At 42.8% G+C, this 20,065-nt stretch overlaps 2 protein-coding genes and 2 long non-coding RNA genes across 10 annotated transcripts in view; 2 read left to right on the top strand and 2 right to left on the bottom strand.

Moving 5' to 3' along the window:
- LOC148683814 (uncharacterized) overlaps positions 1 to 20,065 on the top strand; it is a 410,944-nt gene that overhangs the window by 140,085 nt on the left and 250,794 nt on the right. The gene's annotated exons all lie outside the window — the stretch shown is intronic.
- Positions 1 to 20,065, bottom strand: part of HOXB3 (homeobox B3) — an 85,292-nt gene that overhangs the window by 52,895 nt on the left and 12,332 nt on the right. Inside the window, exons 1-2 of one of the 5 annotated variants that reach the window (XM_088655576.1) lie at positions 3,196 to 6,517; positions 32 to 1,566 (exon numbers count right to left, since the gene is read on the bottom strand). The exons of 1 other annotated variant lie outside the window; for it this stretch is intronic. The gene's annotated coding sequence lies outside the window, so the exon portion shown is untranslated. Of the gene's footprint in view, positions 1 to 31; positions 6,518 to 6,564; positions 9,955 to 13,639; positions 13,795 to 20,065 lie in introns of those variants that run through there. 3 more of the 5 variants (XM_088655574.1, XM_088655577.1, XM_088655575.1) reach the window with 3 other exon arrangements.
- The window catches only part of LOC132593032 (uncharacterized), a 24,905-nt gene continuing 18,804 nt past the window's right edge, over positions 13,965 to 20,065 (top strand). For all 3 annotated transcript variants that reach the window (XR_015946614.1, XR_015946615.1, XR_009558453.2), the window contains exon 1: positions 13,965 to 14,138. This is a non-coding gene — a long non-coding RNA (uncharacterized LOC132593032). The remainder of the gene's footprint in view (positions 14,139 to 20,065) is intronic.
- Positions 14,982 to 19,656, bottom strand: HOXB5 (homeobox B5). The gene is made up of 2 exons (XM_035135596.3): positions 17,635 to 19,656; positions 14,982 to 16,206 (listed from the first exon to the last, which is right to left on the bottom strand). The coding sequence occupies exons 1-2, from the start codon at positions 18,281 to 18,283 to the stop codon at positions 15,959 to 15,961; spliced, it is 897 nt and encodes a 298-aa protein (XP_034991487.1). The 5' UTR covers positions 18,284 to 19,656; the 3' UTR covers positions 14,982 to 15,958.

The raw sequence follows: 20,065 nt of genomic DNA, 5'->3' as shown, positions 1-20,065 counted from the left end.
AACCACAATAAAAAGAACCCAAAACACCAACCGGAAAACTGGATCCTTGCGTCGTATCTCTCCTTCCTCCATGAAAAAGATTTTTTTTCCCCACGATAGGAAATCTCTTCCTTTTCCTTTCCTACCCCTCCCACTGCGATTGCCTTTTAAAGCCTACGGAATAGCTGGCTACCAGCTTGCAGGGAGCCGTAGGCCTAACTGAGCGTTTTCGGTTCGGATACCCGCAAGTTTTCGTATTAATCTCCATACTTTGTCAGTCTTTGTTAAACAGCTAGGCGTGTCCCCAGCGCCTCCAACATTTTAATATTTGTTAGACGCGCTGACCTGAGTTTCACCCCACTCCGGGGCTCTCCCTCTTGCATTTTCTATAATACGCTTGCATAGTTCTCTCGGTCATATTGAATTTTACCCAGGTCATTACTTTGGAGGGGTGGGGGAAATGCCACGGCAAGGAATTTTAATGCAGGCTTTCCTCTCTGTAGCGCCTGCGACTTTTTCAGTCTCTTTGTAAGTTGCTCTTTTGCCAGTAGATGCTTATTCAAAAGAGAAATGTGCGAGGACATATGCGCGCGTGTGTGCAGATAGATAGACAGATGAATTTACGAATATGTGCACGTCACTTTAGTCTGTTTATTCGTGCATCTAGATATGCTTTAAATGAACACATGCATAAATTATTATTCAGTTGATGTGCCCCTTTTTTTAACTTCGGGACCAAAACTTTTTTCATTCCAAATTAAAATGTAAACACACTTTCCTCACACATTAATAGGATCTATCCACACACACACACACACACACACACGGGGAAAAAGAAAAGAAACAACGACCACTTAATAAAACACAATACAGAGAAAGGATATGGGGATTCAAAAGGAGAAGGGGGGAGGGAAAGAAGCACATGTACATGTTCCTAAATCCCTGTGCCTTTTCCCATCACGAGCAAAGGTGCAGTTGAATGTCACCTACGCTTATGTCATATATTCCCCCTCCCCTCTCCGAGTTAAAGTAATTCAGAAAGGAAATTTATTTGAAAGAAACTCTATCTTTGAAGCCACCAGAGGTGTTACCCTGCCCTAACTCATCAAAGGTCTAGCTTCAAGAATGTAATGGATTGTGAAGGCTTGAGCTTTCCAGGCCCGTAGGTGTCTGTCTACACACACCCTGTAGAATAGACGGTGAACAATATACATACATACATACATACATACATGCATGCATACATACATACATACATACATACATACATACATACATACATATACGGTGTGCTGTAGAGCAGGCTGCACTTGACAGAGGCATGTCATTGGAAGTCTATCGAAAAGTCAATTGGTATTAAATTATTTCTATTAATAACTCATTACATGGATTGTCTTGGGGGGGGAGGGGCGGACTTGTGGAAATAACCTCTCGCTCTCATTTTCGCCACCAACGGGTTTTGAACTTCGTCCAATAGCAGCTTATCCCCTTGTTCGCTCGGATTCTTGATCCCTGACGGCTCTTCCTAGAGGGCTGGGCTATGGTGGCAAATTGACTCTTAAACGGTAGGATACACAGGGATCTGTACTGGGAGCAAAGGAAGCGTGTGCTTGTGTGAGCCATGAACGTTCATACCGAGATGATTTTAACCTTCTGAAAACAAACGGAGTTGTTACCCACTCACGTTCCCCCTCCCTTATTATTACACAAACCTGGAGCGGGGATGACTGCGCTTCAGAGATAACTGTAGTAATTAGAGAAGCCTAGAGACGGATCGCCCAAGTTACGCTTAAAATGTAGTCCATTTATAGGGATCTTTCATAAATACCAAGCAAAAAAAAAGCCTCAAGAGTTCGTTACAATTAACCTGTATTGCTTTATGGGAGAGTACGCACGCAAATACACACCTTGAAATGCAAATACACACCTTTTGCATTTCAACCCATTTGGGATTTGATATCCGAATGGAGCTATATGGAAACCAACCATTTCTATGTGACGCACCTCTCAAGAAATGCATTTTGGATGTAGAAATACCCTCTTGCTTAGGATCGGGTGTACCTTTAAACAGGAGGACCGCAACCTGCTTAAACCTCTTACTCCAAATTAGGGACAACCCAATTTACAACTCAGTAACTCAGTTTAAACTTCCATCCTAACCACTTGGGTTTGGACTCAGTCCGAAACTTACGCCCAAGCAACTAGGGTAAAACAGCAACTTGTCACCCCTGGTTCTAAATATTTACACTTAAAACAACAGTCTTATTGACCTTTAACAGGACTTTATATCCCGGATCCTGAACAGGCTTTATTGTAAACGAATCTCACTCTTTTCAGCGGGGCTTGCTTTTGATAGTCAGCATGTTTAGGATCTGTGCACAAATAAATTAGCTGGTAGCCAACTACGTGGTTCTAATTCATGGAGGTTCTGCAGTGAATCGCTCTTTTCCACCATCGTGCAACAAGGCGGGGGGAACTGTTCTTCATATAGAATCGATTGACGCTAATTTCAATTTAATCCGCTAAATGTTGAACAGGAGAGTTATAAAAAAAAGGAAGGACTGGAGCTCAGGTGCTTCTGCAGTCTGCATGTGTGTACTTTGAATGGTTTCATAATTTTTCCTTCCAACTGTACCATTATCCTAACTGCTGAGATAAACCCCTTCCATTTAAAATCAACATGATTTATTTATTTATTTTACTGTCATCTTTAATCCGGCCTGGTTCGTTCTTTATTGTTGCCGAATATATTCTGCACCAATAATTCGAATGAGGAATGATCCCCAAACACACACGCATAAATTCAAAGGAGGTGCATGCCCTAACACTCTTGCGACAAAGTTTTAGAAATTAAATCTGTCAGCCAATCGAATATTCGATTCCTCTCAGCCATTTGACCGAGCAATGTATTAATGAGTAAGAAGCAGTTAATTGCCACTGCATTGCAAAGCCTCTGTGAAGACACCGTTAAGACTCTTAACTTTAGTTATCTTCTTAATTTAAGAGGATCCTGAAGTAAGTGGACAATCCCTCCTAAATGTGAGAGGATTTGCAATCGACTAAACAAAAGGCGCTATTTATCGGAAGGAAAAGTAAACGTATTAAATGTTATTAATCAAATTCGGGAATGTGGCATAGTGTCTCTTCGAATACTTTGATGTTGAAGGACAATATATGATTATCTAAAGAAAATGAATATAATAAAGTGAAACAAACCTCAGATTCCAAATGCCTTAAAAATAAGCAAGCTCAGAACCCAACAGTATTGCGGAAGATCCAAGATTAAGATACTATCCGACAATTTATTTTAAGACAGCTTTCCAGTTTTAAGAGGCAAAGTCTCCACAGTAATTAATTCCCTAAAAGACAAAGTCATAGTTATTAACCCATTAATCCCTGATGGTTAATCTGTAAAACTTTACAGAACACCCCAACAGGAAGTCGTATAGGATAACTTCCGGGATGCTTCACATTTCCTATACAGGTATTACTAGAGGATTAAGGCTGAAATTTATCCTGCGCGAGACCGAAATGAATGGGGGGCTGAGCAAAACCGAGGTAGTTAATAAAAAATAAACAGGGTTTGTTTGCATATGGGAAATGGTCGCTGGACTCTGCCCTAAATCTCCTTACAGCTTGGAGTTTATAATAAAATCTTTTAGAAGCATTCTTTGACACATCCTGTATTGTTTCCAATTCCTTTGTTTATTATTCATTTTAACCACGTGATACGTATTTTTATAGTTATTTGATTTCAGAAAAGCATACATATTTACCCTGGGAACACCCCTCCAACTTTGGTTCAGTGATTATTTTCCTCATGGGGGATGTGTGGAAGATTACAAAGATTATTTTAATTAAAATATTATGTTATAAATGTTCGCTGTGTAGCAACGATTTATTATGCTTTAATAATAATAATAATAATAATAATAATAATAATAATAATAATAATAATAAACCATGTTATTGAATTAATATATTATAGCTCTTTAATTTATAGTATACATAGATGATGACAGCAGTTTAAGAGCTTGTACAGAAAAAGAAACTGTTCAAAAGAATAAACGTGTGTGTTCTAAATCTGCGCCGACTAGAAGGTTGTGATCCTGCGCATTCGTTGATGCGCAAATGCCATTGTGGTGAATGAATGAAAGCACTGCCCCGATCCTGCGTAGTGTCCATTCACTCTAATGGCCCTTACCCAGGAAGAACTGCCTGCGGCACTGAGTCCAAACTGTTTAGTACAGTAGTTACTTAGAAAGAAAGAGAGAGAGAGCGAGAGAGCCAAGGAACCCCCAATATCAAGCTCAAAATACTACCACCTCATCATCCCAGCTAACCTGCCTGCCCCCAGCCTCCCAGCTCCACCTTGTCTCCCTTTCATAGACAACAGCCTTGTAACATTTTGAGTCGCCTCTCTCTACACTTCCTAACTCTTACCTCCCGATCGTATTCTCTCATCTCTAGCCAGTAAACAAGCAAGGTCTCTTCCTCCCCTCCGCCCCCACACTACACCATCACCCCTCTCCCTTCCCTTCCCCTCCCCCCTCCTCTTTAGCACTGACATCCAGTCTATCAGCCTCAAACACAAGACCCGGTCTCGCACCGCCTAAACTTTTGACCCTCGCCTTTTTGACCCCTCGGAGCTATAATGGCGTTCTATCCAATCTACCAACGACCATATTCACCTCTTCTAGTCTTGCGCAGACTTTCTTTCTTTCTTTCTTTCTTTCTTTCTTTCTTTCTTTCTTTCTTTCTTTCTTTCTTTCTTTTCCCCGCATTTCACTCAGCATTTGCAACCCACCTCCAATCCCTACATCCACCCCCTCCTCCCAAACCACACTTCAAAAGGGTGCTGCGTGCGGGGGTGGGGTGGGGAGGGAACGGGAAGAAAAGGACAGCTGGGCTCGACGCCTTGAGAACCAGTTTTTATTTTATTTGCCAACTTGAGGGTTACCCGCTGCAATAGTTGAGCCCCCTGTTTTCACCGTTTTAGTGCTGGGGAGCTGCACGGTTGCAGAAGGTGGCTCGCGGCTCCCCCCCACCCCGCAGTAGGGAGGGCGGGGTTCGCCGTGCATTTGGGCGAAGCTTCCAGGGGGATAAATGAAGACTTCTTCAAGGACCTCGCCAGAAAAGCTCAGGAAGTAACCCTGGATAGCTGTGGTGGATTGGTCTGAAGCGGGCTCTGCTGGTTATACTGAGTTGTTACAAGCTTTTGAGATTTCCGCCCCCCCTTCCAATCTTGCCACCCCACCCCCCTCTTTCGCACACCGATATAATACTACAGTATATAATACTTCGCAGAGTTTATTTTAAGGGAAGTTTGCCTTTTTTGTGCCTCCCCCTGCGAAACAGCAGAAGGACCTTCGTTAAACCGTGCTTTAACAAATCCCAGGAAATCAGGTAGTGTTAGTTTGCACCCCAGCCAGGAACAACAACAACCCGAAATAAATAACTTGCGGAGTTGGGGCCCTTTAGAGTCCAGAGCTGAACTGGCTTAAGTTGCAATCCTACCTACTCTTAGTTGCGAGGCATTCCCATTGGGTTTCCCTTGGGCTTAGGGACAACCACTGAACATGCAAGAACCCGCTTCATGGGATGCAATGTTTTGAGGTGGATTGAGCCACACTCAGGATAAACACTTAAATTACTCAAGTCCACTTATTTTAGTGGGTCTACTCTGAGTATGACAACCGTTGGGTAACACCCAAGAGTTGCGCCTTTTTTTGTAACGTCATTGCCTCCCCCGATTTATCAAAGCAGAATGAACATTTCATTCTCAGTTGGACTGTTGTTGTTTTAAATAAAGCAGCACAGAAGAGGAAGAACAGAACCATGGAAGGAATATATTCTAAATTCCTTTAAGACACCCACCCCTCACACACATATATGGATGAATTTGGGGCTGTGAGACGAAGTGACATACTTGGGAAAGAGTATTAAAACTGTTCAGGAGATGTTGATTTCTTATGAGACACAAATCAAAACTGTCATCTTAAAAGTTAACGTTTATTTCATGTGTGGAAGGAACAGAGGGCTATGACCTTTGGATGAAAAATATGCACGTGCTGATCAATTACCCTGTTAACAGATGTTGGTACTATCATATCATCTGATCAAACCTTCATCTCCCGTAAACCAAGTCGGCAACGTGTTTCTATAGGTCAAATGATTTATTAGGGAGTAATAAATATATAATCTCATATAAACGATACCTCAGTCTTACTTCTTTCATTTGTCCATCCATCCAAGCAACGAACCAACCAACACATTTATTATATAGGAATGCCAACGCAGTCAAAGCGGTTTACAATGGTAAGGAAAAATAGAGGAGGAGGGAAGAAGAAAGAAAGCACTAGTTGGAATCAGCTATACCACCGCTATTTGCTTGGGTAAAGCTCCCATGAATATTTTAAAGCGTGTTTGAAGCAGTCAGGAAAGTGGTGATATTCGTTTCCTCTTCTAACAAGACGTGTGCGGGTAAAACACCTATGGAAATTAGCTTCTCCACGTCAACTAGCCGGCTATATCTTCTCCCCTTAACACTCCCCCCACCCCAGCAAATAAATTTTCACTTCTCACCTTTTCAACAACATCCCAGGCTACCATCGATGTTCTCCTTTCTACAGACTGGAGGGAGACTAACGCTGAGTGACAGCGGCTTGCCAGGGGCTGCCCAGAAAACAATGTTTGAGATTAGATCCTGTCCAGGCCATGCCACCCATCCTCTCGATTATGTTCTTGTCTACATATGCTTGGTCAAACCAGAATGGGTGCTCGTTCGTTTGTTTTCAGTTGCAGTTGTGGCGTTTTTGTTTTGTTTTGTTTTGCTTTGTTTTAATTTCAACAAACCAAATGTGGTTCCGAATTGTGGAAATTTGGAAGGAGAGCTTACAGAAGGCGTGCATGGTTGTGAAAGACCACTAAAACATGAGCCTTAAAATGAGACTCTCCCCAAGTACTTGAGGAAGAGTCACCCATTGCATTTTGATTTGGGGCGGGCAGGCGGGGGTGGGGTGGGGGAGAAGAAGAGCTGGTTCTCCTATATAGATGCTGCTCTTTACCTCTCTGTCTGCTGACCTGGGAATGATCCCGAGTTCCTATGAATTATTGATGAGCTATAAGGACCGTCCCCCCCTTCTTTCAGTATGCAAACCCCATTACACTGTTAAAATGGCGATTTAATCGTTTAGAATAGCTTTGCTTTGCTTCCTGCTCGCGCCCCCTCCCCCCTCCCCTCAAGACAACTCATTTGTGCCCCCTTTTCATTTAATTTTCTTAATTAAAATCCTTTCACAGATTTTAATCCCTCTCCTTTTCTCTTCTGGTAAAGGAGAAAGAGAGAGAGAGAGAGAGAGAGAGAGAGAGAGAGAGAGAGAGAGAGAGAAGAACCTTATAGTTAAAACAGCGAAACTGCTTTTTAAAACCAATTGTTTTAAACAATCATAAACCCACCAGCTTCTATTATTTTTAAATGAAGAAGAATAGGGGAAGTATTTTTCTTTGGTGTTATAGCGAGACAGACAGAGACACCTATGACATCATTCAGCCAAAGTTAATAACACTATGCAGTGCAATCTCATACACGACTTCCACTGTGTTCGATGAGGCTTACTCACAGGTTGGTATTGATAGGATTACAATTTAAGTCCCGTTGGTTTAATTGATGGAATGAAGCAGGTGCCTGAATCTCTCCCGTTGAACTAAATGGCATTTTAAATTGCTTGGGTTGGTGGAATAGAGGTCCTGTTTTATTTCTGCTTCTAGACGGTATTGTGTCTTTGGCCGGGTACCCCCCTTTTTAAAAAAATGTCCCAATTATCTATCCGAATTAAAACAGTTTTAAGCAACATAATATGGGCTGAAACTCCTCAATCCCTCCCTTAGTACCACTTGAAAATCCACTCTGTTATTTGACTTGCGTACAGGTAGAAGGCAGAAATCGGGAGCAAACATAAATTCTTATGTGATTATCTGCATCCTTTTCTCTGCCTCTTGCTTTTCAAAGGGTGCAGTCCTAGACACACACCCCTGAGAGTCCCATTGAACTCAACCAGAACTACTTCTGAATATGTATGCATAGGGTTGAACTGCAAGAGAAGAGAGACTGTCTCCACCATTGCTATACAGTTTACTAAAGGAAAGGAAATAACACACACCCGCTATAAAAGTCCTTCTACATACTTGGCTACACATGCCATCAACTTGTAAGATGTGAGTTCAGGGCCCAATTTTGGATAGGAGGTGTATTCCCTGCAGCTGACAGGGGGAAAATAAACCACTTCACTTTGTTCTTAAATATCCATTTGTCTATGGCCCTGATAAACAATAACCTTAGAGTTGGGTATCACCACAGGCATGTGGAAAAGCTTGCAAGTTAAATATATATATTTAACAAAACATCTGTGCAAAAGCTTTGAATGCCAAAAATTCTGCATGGTACAAGTGCCTGAATCTGCTCTCCTACAACACATTACATGACAATTGCTTCAAAGAAGGGCTGAAGTGCCTGCAAGCCACAAAGCAAATATTTTAGAGACACTTCTCCACAAAGTAAAAGCTTTGTGGCCAGTTTAGTAAATCTATTTCTTTAGCTATCTATATAAATATCTGTGCAGGTTATGCTCATGCATAGTGAGTAGATGGCTATAAGGTTGTGTGTGTGTGTGTGTGTGTGTGTGTGAAAGGGGGTATTCATACAATGGTTTATACACACACATGCGCCTGCAATGAATAGGGTGGACTGGTTATCATGAGGCCAACAGAGTTCAAGGGGAGTTTATCCATTGACTTCAAAGAACATTGGATCTGACCTTTTGTGGTCAAGAAGTCAACTATTGTCGCCTGACAAACTTACTACTTAGAGAGGTGTATATTGGCTGGTCTGGAGCAGATTGTCTCCTCCTCCCCGAACACCCCCCCTTCACAATTTGTGAGGATAGACTGGAAAGATTAATTGGGAAAGATTCGAACAGGATGCATAAAAGGCCCACTTCTGTTTTGGGAAAGTCTGGGATCTTTGGGGGAGGGCAGGAAGGATGTGTGTGCGCGCAGTTTATTGTTTACAACTGCTAGTTACAGTAGCAGACTACTCCTCCTCCTGAAATTCCCCATCACTGTTACAACAACTTCACTAGCAGAGCTGTACAAAAAAGAAAGAAAAGAAAAGCCACAGTCCTAAATACCACTGGACACTGTACCTAACCAATATTATTGAAACCAATGTGTGTCTTAATTTCCACTTCCTCCTGTTTGGATGATTTTTGACTCCTACTACTACCCATCCCTGATTCTTGTTCAGTAGTAGCAGCAACTTCTCCACTGCATGATATAAAGAAAAGAAAAAAATTGTAGGGAGAAACTTTAAATTCGGATTTGCAGAATTCGTGAAGAGAAAATACTACTAATAATAATAATTATAATTCAAACTCCATTGTATAGAATATGATATTATCTGCAAGATATGATGTATATACGAGTGTTTCCTGTTTACATTGTATATAATGAAATTTCACTACTGCATATAACAACAACAACAACAACAACAACAACAACAACAACAACAAGATAGGCAATTGGGAGTGAGTAGTATTTTCTGGTGAAACCCTCCTGTATCTAGGAAGAATTGCCTTCCTGTTTACTCTCCCATGAAGACTTTATCAAGCCGTTGCAGGGAAAAGCAAAGAAACTAAGAACAAGGAACAAGAATAGGAAGAAAAAGATAAGAGAGGAATTCCTACTTTTCCTTACTATAAACTCCCTTTAGAATGCCCACTGGCCATAATAAACACTGGGGTTTGTGGAGAAAGGAAAGCAACTTTGGAAAAGACATAAGGAGAAGGAAAGTGCGTTATAGAAGGGAACTTTTGACTTAACTCTGAATGCAGATGAACAGAGAATGTCCACAGAAAACCTAAATAATTTTGCCTCCTCTGTTGGGGCAGTTCTAGTTTGCGGAAAGGATTTAAGAGTGGGGCGGGGAGGGAGGTCAGGTTTAGGACTGCGGATCAGTGGTCATGCTTAACAGATTCTGAGATGTTTCTGCTTTCCCTTCTATATATGTTTTGGGCAGGACAGAAGCAAGGAAAACACCCACCGGTCCCCTTTATGAAGGGATGGCCTCCCTTGTCCGTCTTTCTTTCGACGCACGGAATGCCCTTCCCATTAAAATGGAACCGGATGGAATCAGCCCAACCAACATAACGGCCAGGATCAAACGAGGTGCTAGGGATGGGGCACTGGACCTGGTTCTCTTGAGACACCGCAGGTATCATCCTGATAGGATGCCCTTCTTGCAACGGCTGTGTGGGATACCAGTCCTGCAGCGTAATCCTAGGCATGTTTCCTCGCAAGTACTGTATGGCACACTGAGTTGCAAAGAGCATACACCCTCAACTTACCTAACCCAACTTACGTATTGAAATTGAGTTCAATAGGACTTTACTCAGGCATGGTTAAAACTGCAGTGTCAGCCTGCATAGGATCGCAACCCTTCCTGCCACATATGCCGCAATACGCAAGTGAGAAGTGTAGGTATGTAGGTACATGGGCGTGGGGATTAATCGTACAGGCAGGTGAATCGCAGACATGCAAAGAGAGAAGTGTGGAATGGATAGGAAGAAAGGGAGGTTTATGGAATGGAGAAACTCACGGATGGATGGTGGAAATGTCCTTAGCAATAAGGTCCTCTGTTTTCCGACCCTGAAAACCAGAGATCTCCATTCTTCCCATCCATAGGCATTACTCCTTCACTCCGTGCCCATAGTCTGGATTGTTGCCCAGTGTCCCAGCGCCAATAAAACAATTGGCCGGAATGGAAATGTGTATGAGCACACATACCAAACGTCGGCGTCTTTCTTGAGACCAGATACAGATTCGATGAGACAGCAGTATTTAATAGAACAGATAAGAGTGCAGGACTGGCGCACAGCCTTCGAACTCTAACCTAAACGGTTAGCATTCCTTTCTCTCTCATTCTGTGGAGATGTATCTATCTATCTATCTTACAGGTGTGCATGCGTGTGTTGGCTTGCTTGTGGCAGCCCCTAAAGTTTGAATCATTTATTTCCTGTTCAAGAGCACGATCCAGTCAAGGTTGAAGTGCCATTTAATTCAATGGAATATATTTAAGCAACTGCCTAACTCTTCAGTTGAATTATATGGGAGTAGGATGTGCTTAATGATAGGTGGGTCATAACTCCAAAGGCTTTTCAGAACAAAGGTGTACTGTATTATGAGACATTCGGAGCAAGGTTTTAGAGAATATGGTCTTTCCCCCATTCAAGCCAGCAAGCCACCAAAACCAGGCACATTGCACAACTGCAGTCAAGTGTGTTCTCAGATCATTGTTCTCATAGAAGGGCACAGAGTCAATAGGGGACTGCCTTCAGAAACAGTAGGAAGGATGGTCTAAATGTGATAGGAAGGGAGAAGCAGCAAAAGTGGCCCCTTTTATCCTACACCGAAAGACATGTGTCTACCAAATGTTACACAGCCCTAAAGATCCTGAAGGGGGGAGGGAGGAAAGGGGAAGAATAACACTTTGAAAATATTCCTCAACCCACAAAACCACCAGAGCTCATCCAGCAGGGTTACTTACTTAAAATCTATTTAAATGAATAGCGCTCTTGCCTAGGCCCCATTCATTTAAATGGAACTTGTGGGAGATAATTCAGGTTGGAAAACGGTTGCTTCGCACCAGCTCATTTTTGAAAGCGGGTGGGGAAATATGGGGGGGGGGAAACCAACAACCTCCAAAACCCACAATGGCTACAAATCAGAAACTGCTCTGCTTATGGAAAAGCAAGGCCTCTTTGAATCTCTGATTTACTAGTAATTTCCATGAAAATGAAGAGGAGCGAGGTAGAATAAAGAAAAAGGGCTGGTGGTGAGGTTACAGCAGAGTCAACATCTCATTTCATCAGTCCGAAGGAGTTTATGGTTTGTTTGTTTTTAAACGCCAACACACAATTTACATTTTAGTTCTATGCTAGTTTACTCGGAGGTAACCCCACAAACCTCAGTGGGACATACCCCAGATATACCGTAAGTGTGCATAGGTTTGCATAGGAGAAGACTGCAGATCCCATTGAAGTCTGTGGAATGCAGCTGTCATTTTGAAGCCCTGAGGCTCCCTCTTATCTAAGTCCAGGACTGAAGATCCTATACAGCCCCTTATTCCTGAACGTAAGAAGCAAGCAAACTTCAAATCTTAAGCAAGGTTTGTCCCGCTCCCTCCCTGTGTTTTAAAACATTTCATTTACAACAGCAAATAGAAGTTTCTAAAGCTCTTTGGAATAATCGTGTTAAAGTCCAGAGTCAAACAGCTTTAGGTCAAGTGCTGAATGTTTATGCTTAAAGCATCCTCAAGACAAGAGGATTTTTTACATTCGTTGATCAGCATCTGGATTAGGCCCCATCTGGAAAGCCTCTGCTACCTTTATGATGAACCTTTCCTATTTGGACGGAAGAAACGGGAAGTTTTAAACATTTATGGGGTATGGAGCAGTATCCCCCCCCCCCAAAAAAACCTCATTTCCCTTTTCAAAAGGCGCCTTGCTTCAGACAGAGAAGATTCCATAAGTGGGCGAGATGGAAACCTGCCCCATTTAACAAACCGCAGTCTCTTCCACCTTTACTGGTATATCAGCCAAGCAACTAGCCTGTGCACATTGACTTGGAAATAATCCCCACTTGATTCACGGTGTTTACTTCCGGGGAAAAAATATGCATAGCAGAGAGTTGCACAAGACACGGGGACACACCACATAGGACACTATCCACGGGGATCTTCATTTCCACTAGGCTTGCGCAGGAGAACTTCCCAGGCCATGGTTAGCAGCAACATGTGGAAAATTACAAGTATAAGGAGGAAGCGAAGGAAGATACCTTGTAAAATGGGTTGTGGGGGTTGGGAGCCCAAAAGAAATGTCCCGAACGACAGAAATACTGAAGAATGGAGAGGGGGAGGGAAATTGTAAACGTCGAACGTTCTGACGGTAAGTTATTCAGGAATACACATACACATACACACACACACACACACCACACGGTTAAAAAGCAAGAGTGTCTCTCAAAGTCTACATTTTGCTTTCCCAGCGTGTACGCACACACGACACACACACACACACCCCAGCTTCTGTTGAAAGCAAGACGTCGAAATCAATCCTACTGATTCTGATAGGAATCACTTCTAAGTAAGTGTGCTTAAGATCTGGACATCAATACATGCCCAATACCTGAATACACCCGCAAAGTGCTTTTCAAGAGCTACCAAGGACCTCAGCGAAGTTGTCATACATAATCCCTCTCTCCCTCGAGCAAAATCCTTGGAGCACTCCTCAGTGACATCGCCATTCATCGAGATGGAACGCTTCATCCTATTTCCTCTTCTTCTGCTAACCTTATGCCTTTAAATATACATACATACATACATACATACATACATACATACATACATACATACATACATACATACATATCGTGGGCCACTCCAAGGGAGTACTGGGGCCTTTACATTCATTTAGCTAACACTGTACAGAAGCAAGTTGGAAAGAGAGACGGAAATCCCTCCCCCGCCGCCGCCCCGCCGCCCAATCTCTAGCAATCTAGCCTTTTAAAAGTCATTTAACCAGATAGTATTTCAAGAGAAACTTACTTTAAGCTTAGCAGTTTCTAAGTCCTCTGGAGTAAACACTGAACCATCAATGCTTCCTATTCCAGCAATGGAGAAGCCTTTATCTAGCCTGGAAAAGTGATCTCCCATTCCTGCCCCTCTCCAAGCCAAAGCAGGCAGTTAAAATGTCACTTAACATTCTGGAGAATGTGAAATATATTGTACATTGTCAACTCCCCAAAACCATAAAACTAACTTTATGGACCTCACGTGACTTTTGAGAGCCAGTGAGGGGTATCTGGCTGAGGTCTGGGCGATTTTTACGATCTAACTTCTAGATAAAACCCTATCCATTTGACATCTTAATGTCACAGCCACTTTTGGTATACTTACTTACTTTGCTATGGGTAAAATATATGTGTGTGTGTGAGAGAGAGACTCTGTGTATTCAAGGGAAGGCGAGAAAATGGGTTGTTTTGGAAATGACAACTCACATCCCAGTCCTCTCAAAACCACTTAAGAAGTAACCAAAGAGTTTGGGGTAAGTTCACAAGACCGATTTTAATTCGTACAAGACAGTCAGCGAGAGAAAGAACGCTGTAAATTATAATTTAAGGAGATCAGCAGCTATTTATTTCCTCTTTTCAACAAGCAGAATTTACTGATAGCGCTTTGGTTTAAGGGAAGGAAGGGAAGGAAGAATCCCAGGCTAGGAATAAGGGAAGGTCGGTGCAAAAATGTTGTTTAAATTATGCATAATGAACACAATTATAAAGTTAAGGCAACTGTGCATTTCTGTGTTGAGTTTAAGACTCTGTGCGAGAGAGTATGTGTACTTGTATGTGAAGGAATATAGTAGTAATATTAATAAGAATATAAAACAGCTAATAGCATATTAGCTCTGCAGCTCAGAGGGCATTTGTTTCATGTAATGACCACTTCACTTCCTCTCCCAAATGTTTGGTTTATGGACTTGATGGCTGCTATTCTCAGCACGGTTACTTGGAAGTAAAGGCCACTGAAATAAATGGGGGTCTTATTGCCAAGTAAACGTGGTCAGGGTCGCAGTGTTTAAGGCAGGAAGCAAAGTTTGAGAACATAACAACTGGCTTGTTTTCTTTCTTTCTTTCTTTTTTCCCGTTTGGGTTGTGAGTTTCCTGTTCAGCAACAGCACCGGACTGAAACGAGGCGATTTTGTACCCTTCCCTCGTAAGGTTGGGGAAATGCCCCCGAGGAGAACCTGGCAGATGGGCCATACGGGTTGTGAAGACACTTTCTGTGGTGGTGGTGGTGGTGGTTGTTTTTAAGTTTGTATTTCGCTTAGGAGTAACTTTAGGGCCGATAGTTTCCATCGCCGTGGTATAAAGAAACACAAAAGATGGTGTGTGGTTTTTTTCTGGTCAGGAGAAACGTTTATTTGACTTTAAGTTAAGGCTACAAACGGATACGAAAAGCTTCTTGGCAAAGATGGGAACAGGCAGCTAACATGACAAATGCCATTTCAGACACACAGAACACTGAATTCACCCTGCCCACTAAAACTTCCTATTAGTCACTGCAGAAATATTTCTAGTATTTACAAACATTTTCAACATACTATGGTTGGTCCAATCGTATACCCTTTTTAAGTGAACTTCACTCACATTTATTAAAAAAAAGAAGTTTCAGAACTGGCCTAGGATCAAAACAAGGCCAGGAAATATGAACCAAATCACAGACTTGACAATTTCAAAGACAGAAAGATACATGAGCTTATATATAGATATATTGTAATTTTTTTCTTTTTTTAAAAAAAAAGTTTGTTGTGGTTGATGTTTTTAATTTTTTCCCTCTGACACTGAAGTACAGGATAGCCCAACTGGAGAAGAAGGAAAGGAGGAAATATCTCCTCCCAAAGCCTAAACTTTTTAAAGGACTTTCCTTCTTCGCAGTGGTTTATAAATAAGTTATAACATTTAAAGAGCACGTTAAAAAACAAAAAAACATGCTAGCTTTTTCCAGAAAGCGTAATTTATAGCACAGACACAAACATTTAGAACACCTAAAGCATTAAAGAAGCCTCTGGAAATAACTTTATTTATTTTAATTTAGAGGGGGGGAATCGCAGCAAAGGACACAGTCCTGGAATAACAGTACCACCGAAGTTGTTTAATAACAATAATTATAATAAATCAACCAACAGCATGCTGAATGGAAAGTGCTTCACTTTACAGTACTCCAAACTTTAAAAAGAAAAGAAGACTGGCTGTTGCTTTTTTTTTTAGTTTTAGTTTTAAACTTTCTCACTTTCTTTCTTTCTTTACTTCTCCCCCCCCCCGCCCCACACTTCTATTTCTTACTATTCCCCCCCCTTGATATAATTTAAGGCTGGAAAGCGCTGCCACCAGACGCTAAACTCATGCTTTTGAGTTTGTTATCTTTCTTCCACTTCATTCGCCTGTTTTGGAACCAGATTTTTATCTGTCTTTCGGAGAGACACAAAGCGTGGGCTATTTCTATTCGCCTTCTGCGGGTGAGGTAGCGATTAAAGTGAAACTCCTTCTCCAGTTCCAGGGTCTGGTAGCGAGTGTACGCCGTCCGCGCTCGTTTACCATCCGGTCCAGTCATATCTGGGTAATAATACATGGACAACATTTTGGGTTCTGTTCGGCTTTGTATTTATTACTATGCCAGAGAGATTATTCGACAAGTTTCCTGCTTAGTTGGGAAAGGTGACCCCACCTTACTTGCAAAATCGCGCCCCAACCACCTCTGCAGCTTCCCTTTATTCCCTTTTCCGTGACTTCATTTTGATTCTATAGCTCCGAACCTGAATGCCACCCATTTTAAAAAAACTATGCGCCAGTATCACGATGTCCCACCCCACCCCCCTCTCCTGAGAGGCATCCTTTTCCTTGACCCTATAACAAGTTTAGACATTTTCACAACTCCAGCGTCTGCAGGTTTACTCGGGAGTAAACCCCACTGGCTTCATTAATGCCTACTTCTAGGGAAGGGGTGGACAGGATGGCAGCCTGACTCTGACGCTCTAATCCTTAATAGTATCTCCCTGTCTCTTTCTGCTTATACTGTATACCAATATAATCAAAATGGGGAAACATACACAGACGAGCAAAGAGGAAGGCAAGCGAGTGCCTACCAGTTTGGTACGTTCCCGTGCCTCCCCTTCGCCCTGGAACTCACTTGCCCACCCCTTGACACTAGCTACCTACACTTCGCTGGAAGCAACTTCCACACTGAAATCCTTGGGGCTTCCTTTCTTCACCCAAATGCATTTAGCATCGGCGTGTTAAGCGAGTCGATATTCCCTCACCCTTCGAACTCTGCCGCTCAGATCCTCCTTGGCAACGTCCATTCGTTTTTTACCGTGGGGGAGGGGAGGGGAAAAGAGTTTGCCATTATCCCACATTGTCACAACAGACACTATAATGTGGGGTGGCGGTGGCGGCAAGAGTAGATGCTTGACGGACCCATCTGTGCCCACAAACAGCACTGTTTTTCTTCTTCCCCACAACCAGCCTACCCATTCCTTTCCTCCTATCTTTTCAACTCCTGGTATTTTAAAAGCCCATTATGACTGCTGCCACGACTACTCTTATTCTCACGTCTCTGAATATTATAATATGGTTACTTCTAGCACTAGGTCTTGTCACCCAGATACCATGCTATGTCTGCGTTGTTTTATTTTATTTTTTAAAGAGGGGAACATATTCAGAAAACCTCTCCTAAATCAGACTCCCCCCCTTTTAAATTAAATTAATTTTTGTACAATAAATAAAATTAAAGGCACTTTCTGATGGGAAGCAGAAAGGGAAGCCATAAAAAGACACGCCAAGGCTGTCTTCGCAGGCGATTGTGCTCCATTTCCATCTCCCATCCCCCAGTCCCTGTCTGCCCTGCCAACAACATATTTCATATATATTCCTAGAGAGAGAAGAGAGAGAGGAGAGAGAGAGAGAGAGAGAGAGTAGATAGATAGAGAGATAGAGAGAAAGATAGAAAGATGCAACAGCGAAATTTTAAAAAGGAGCATGTACCATGGCTAATATGAAGTTTTCGCATCCAGGGGAATATCTGTGGGCTCTGTCCTTCTGTGGCTGGCGTGGACGTGGCGATGGGCTCTGCCTGAGCTCTGACGCCGTTGCTGTTGACTTGGGAGCCGCTCTCTTCAGTTCCCGAAGACGCGCTGGTTTCGTCTATCTCTGTGAAACTGGTGGCGTTGGCCGTGCCGACCGAGGCTGCCTGGTCGGCGGGGGAAGACGAGGCTGCTTTGCCTCCATGGCTCTCGCCGTTGCTGCTGCTGCTGCCGCCTCCGCCGCCTCCGCCGCCGCCGTTGTTGTTGTTGTTGTTGTTGCTGGTGCTGCTGTTGGTGCTGGTGCAAGGGAGGGACTCGGGAGAGGACAAGGAGCAGCTCGACGCCTGTCTGAACCTGCTTTCCGGCGCGGCTTGGGCAGGGAAGGCGCGGGAGCTCTCCCCAACCGTTGCAAAGTGGCTGGAGGAGGAGGTTGAACGGCTGATGCTCAGATCCATCCCATTGTAGTTGTATCCACCATAAGAGCCGGCGTGCATGTTGCCTGGATCTCTATAAGATCCGTTCATGGAACTGCCGGTCCCATAATTTAACAGCTGATAGTCTGGGGCATTAGGATAGCGTCCTGAGAACGAGTTTACAAAGTAAGAACTCATTTGGGTTGTATTTTGGAGGGCTTGATTTGTGGGGCTCGTGGTCGTTATAACCCCTGTGCTTGAGGATTTATGATGTATTAATGAATTATAGCGATGCACTGTACTTCGTTTTTGCTATGTATGCGGCCAAATATGGGGGTGGGGTGGGGGGTGCGTTTGGGAATCACGTGCTTTTGTTGACCAGTCGTAAATTCTCACTGATGACCTCAAGAGGCAATTCATGCTCTATGGTTACAAATAATGACGATCCGAGAATCGTTAGGCCCATGTCAATGCGCGGCTTCCAAAAGGGGGAGGAAAGAAGGGGGGAGGAATCAGAAAGCAGAGGTGGCTCCTTGTTGGCGGACTGCGCCACCTACTGGGCAAAGGAAGAGTTAGCCGGCATGGAGGATAAGCTCACCCAGGTTTTTTAAAAAATAAATAAAAGAAAGAGTAAAGCGCTCTGATTCCGTGCCCACCTTTTACAGAAATAAAATACTTCCACCGCTACACCCCCCCAAAGTGTCCTTTCGGAATCTTTATTTCTCTTTTTTAATCTTGTTGTTTCTGAAGATAACATTTCCCCCTAATACAGCCCCGTTTGCCTCCTTTCACGCTTGTGCGCTTTTGTGTATTAAAACATTGCTATTATTATGACTACTGGTGGTAATTGCTGCTGTGATAATAAATTATAACCCCAATGCCTTTATTGTGTTGGTGTCAGAAAAGGTGTCGCACCAAAGGGTCCATCCTAATTTAAACTCAAACGCCTGCTCCTCTTTTTCCGTTCCGCCTTTCCCTCCCTGCTTTCTTCCCATTATATGCATGTTTACTCAGAAGTAAGCCCCTCTAGGTTCAGTGGAGCTTGCCTCCAGGTAAGTGTGCATAGCATTGCAGCCTAATACTATCTGCAGGATACGTGCCTCTCAAAACCAGCACCTACCTATGCTATAATACTGAGTGCTTTTCGCTTATTTACACTGCACTTGGTTCACATAATCAGGAGTACTGCTGTTGCTATTGTTGTTGATATTATTATTATTATTACATCTCAGTACCTTTGCTGCGTAGGTATTAGAAAGGAAAGACTACCCCCTTTAAAAATTAGGGGATTCTGTGTATTTATTCATATAACTGGTGATATCCTGAGTGACATATCGCCCATAACATGAACAGTTACAATAGAATGCTGTCCCCACTTAAAAGGGCAATCCTATTCATACCTACACAGAAAGAAGTCCCATTGTATTCAATAGGGCTTACTCTCAGGTAAGTGGGTGTCGGATTACAGCCTTAAAAAATTGAAATCAACGTTTGGTTTGAAGTGAACCCTGCAAAAATAAATAAATAAATGGGCCAGGTTTATGAAAACCTTTGCTTTCTCCAGCATTTCCGAAATGTTTCCCCCCCCCCCACTCTTTGTTTTTTCTCGAAGAACGCTCAGGAATTTCGAGAAGTCAGCCTGGAACCCATTGGAAATTATGAGCCATATTCAAAGTGACATATAATTATAATCATTACGGCCAATGTAAAGAGTAGCAATAAGGATAAGTGTCCTGCAGATGCGAGGCTTCTGCTTGAATTGATTTTTTTAAATGTCTGCCATTAACACCATAATGGGGGGGGGTTTGAGGTGTTGAGGTACCTGTGAATTTGGGGTGGCCAAACCTGTAAGATAACAATCCACGATCTTTTTTTGGGGGGGGGGTTAAGCAAAATAAGGATAGTTGGTTGCAGAATAACAGCAAGTCAGAAAGAGTTGCAGACCGCTTGCTTCCACAGAACGAGAGAGACAATGACAAT

This window comes from Zootoca vivipara, chromosome 12, assembly GCF_965207765.1.
Source record: "Zootoca vivipara chromosome 12, rZooViv2.hap1.1, whole genome shotgun sequence".
Classification (NCBI taxonomy): Eukaryota; Metazoa; Chordata; class Lepidosauria; order Squamata; family Lacertidae; genus Zootoca; species Zootoca vivipara.
This window is presented reverse-complemented; position numbering and strand designations above follow the sequence as displayed.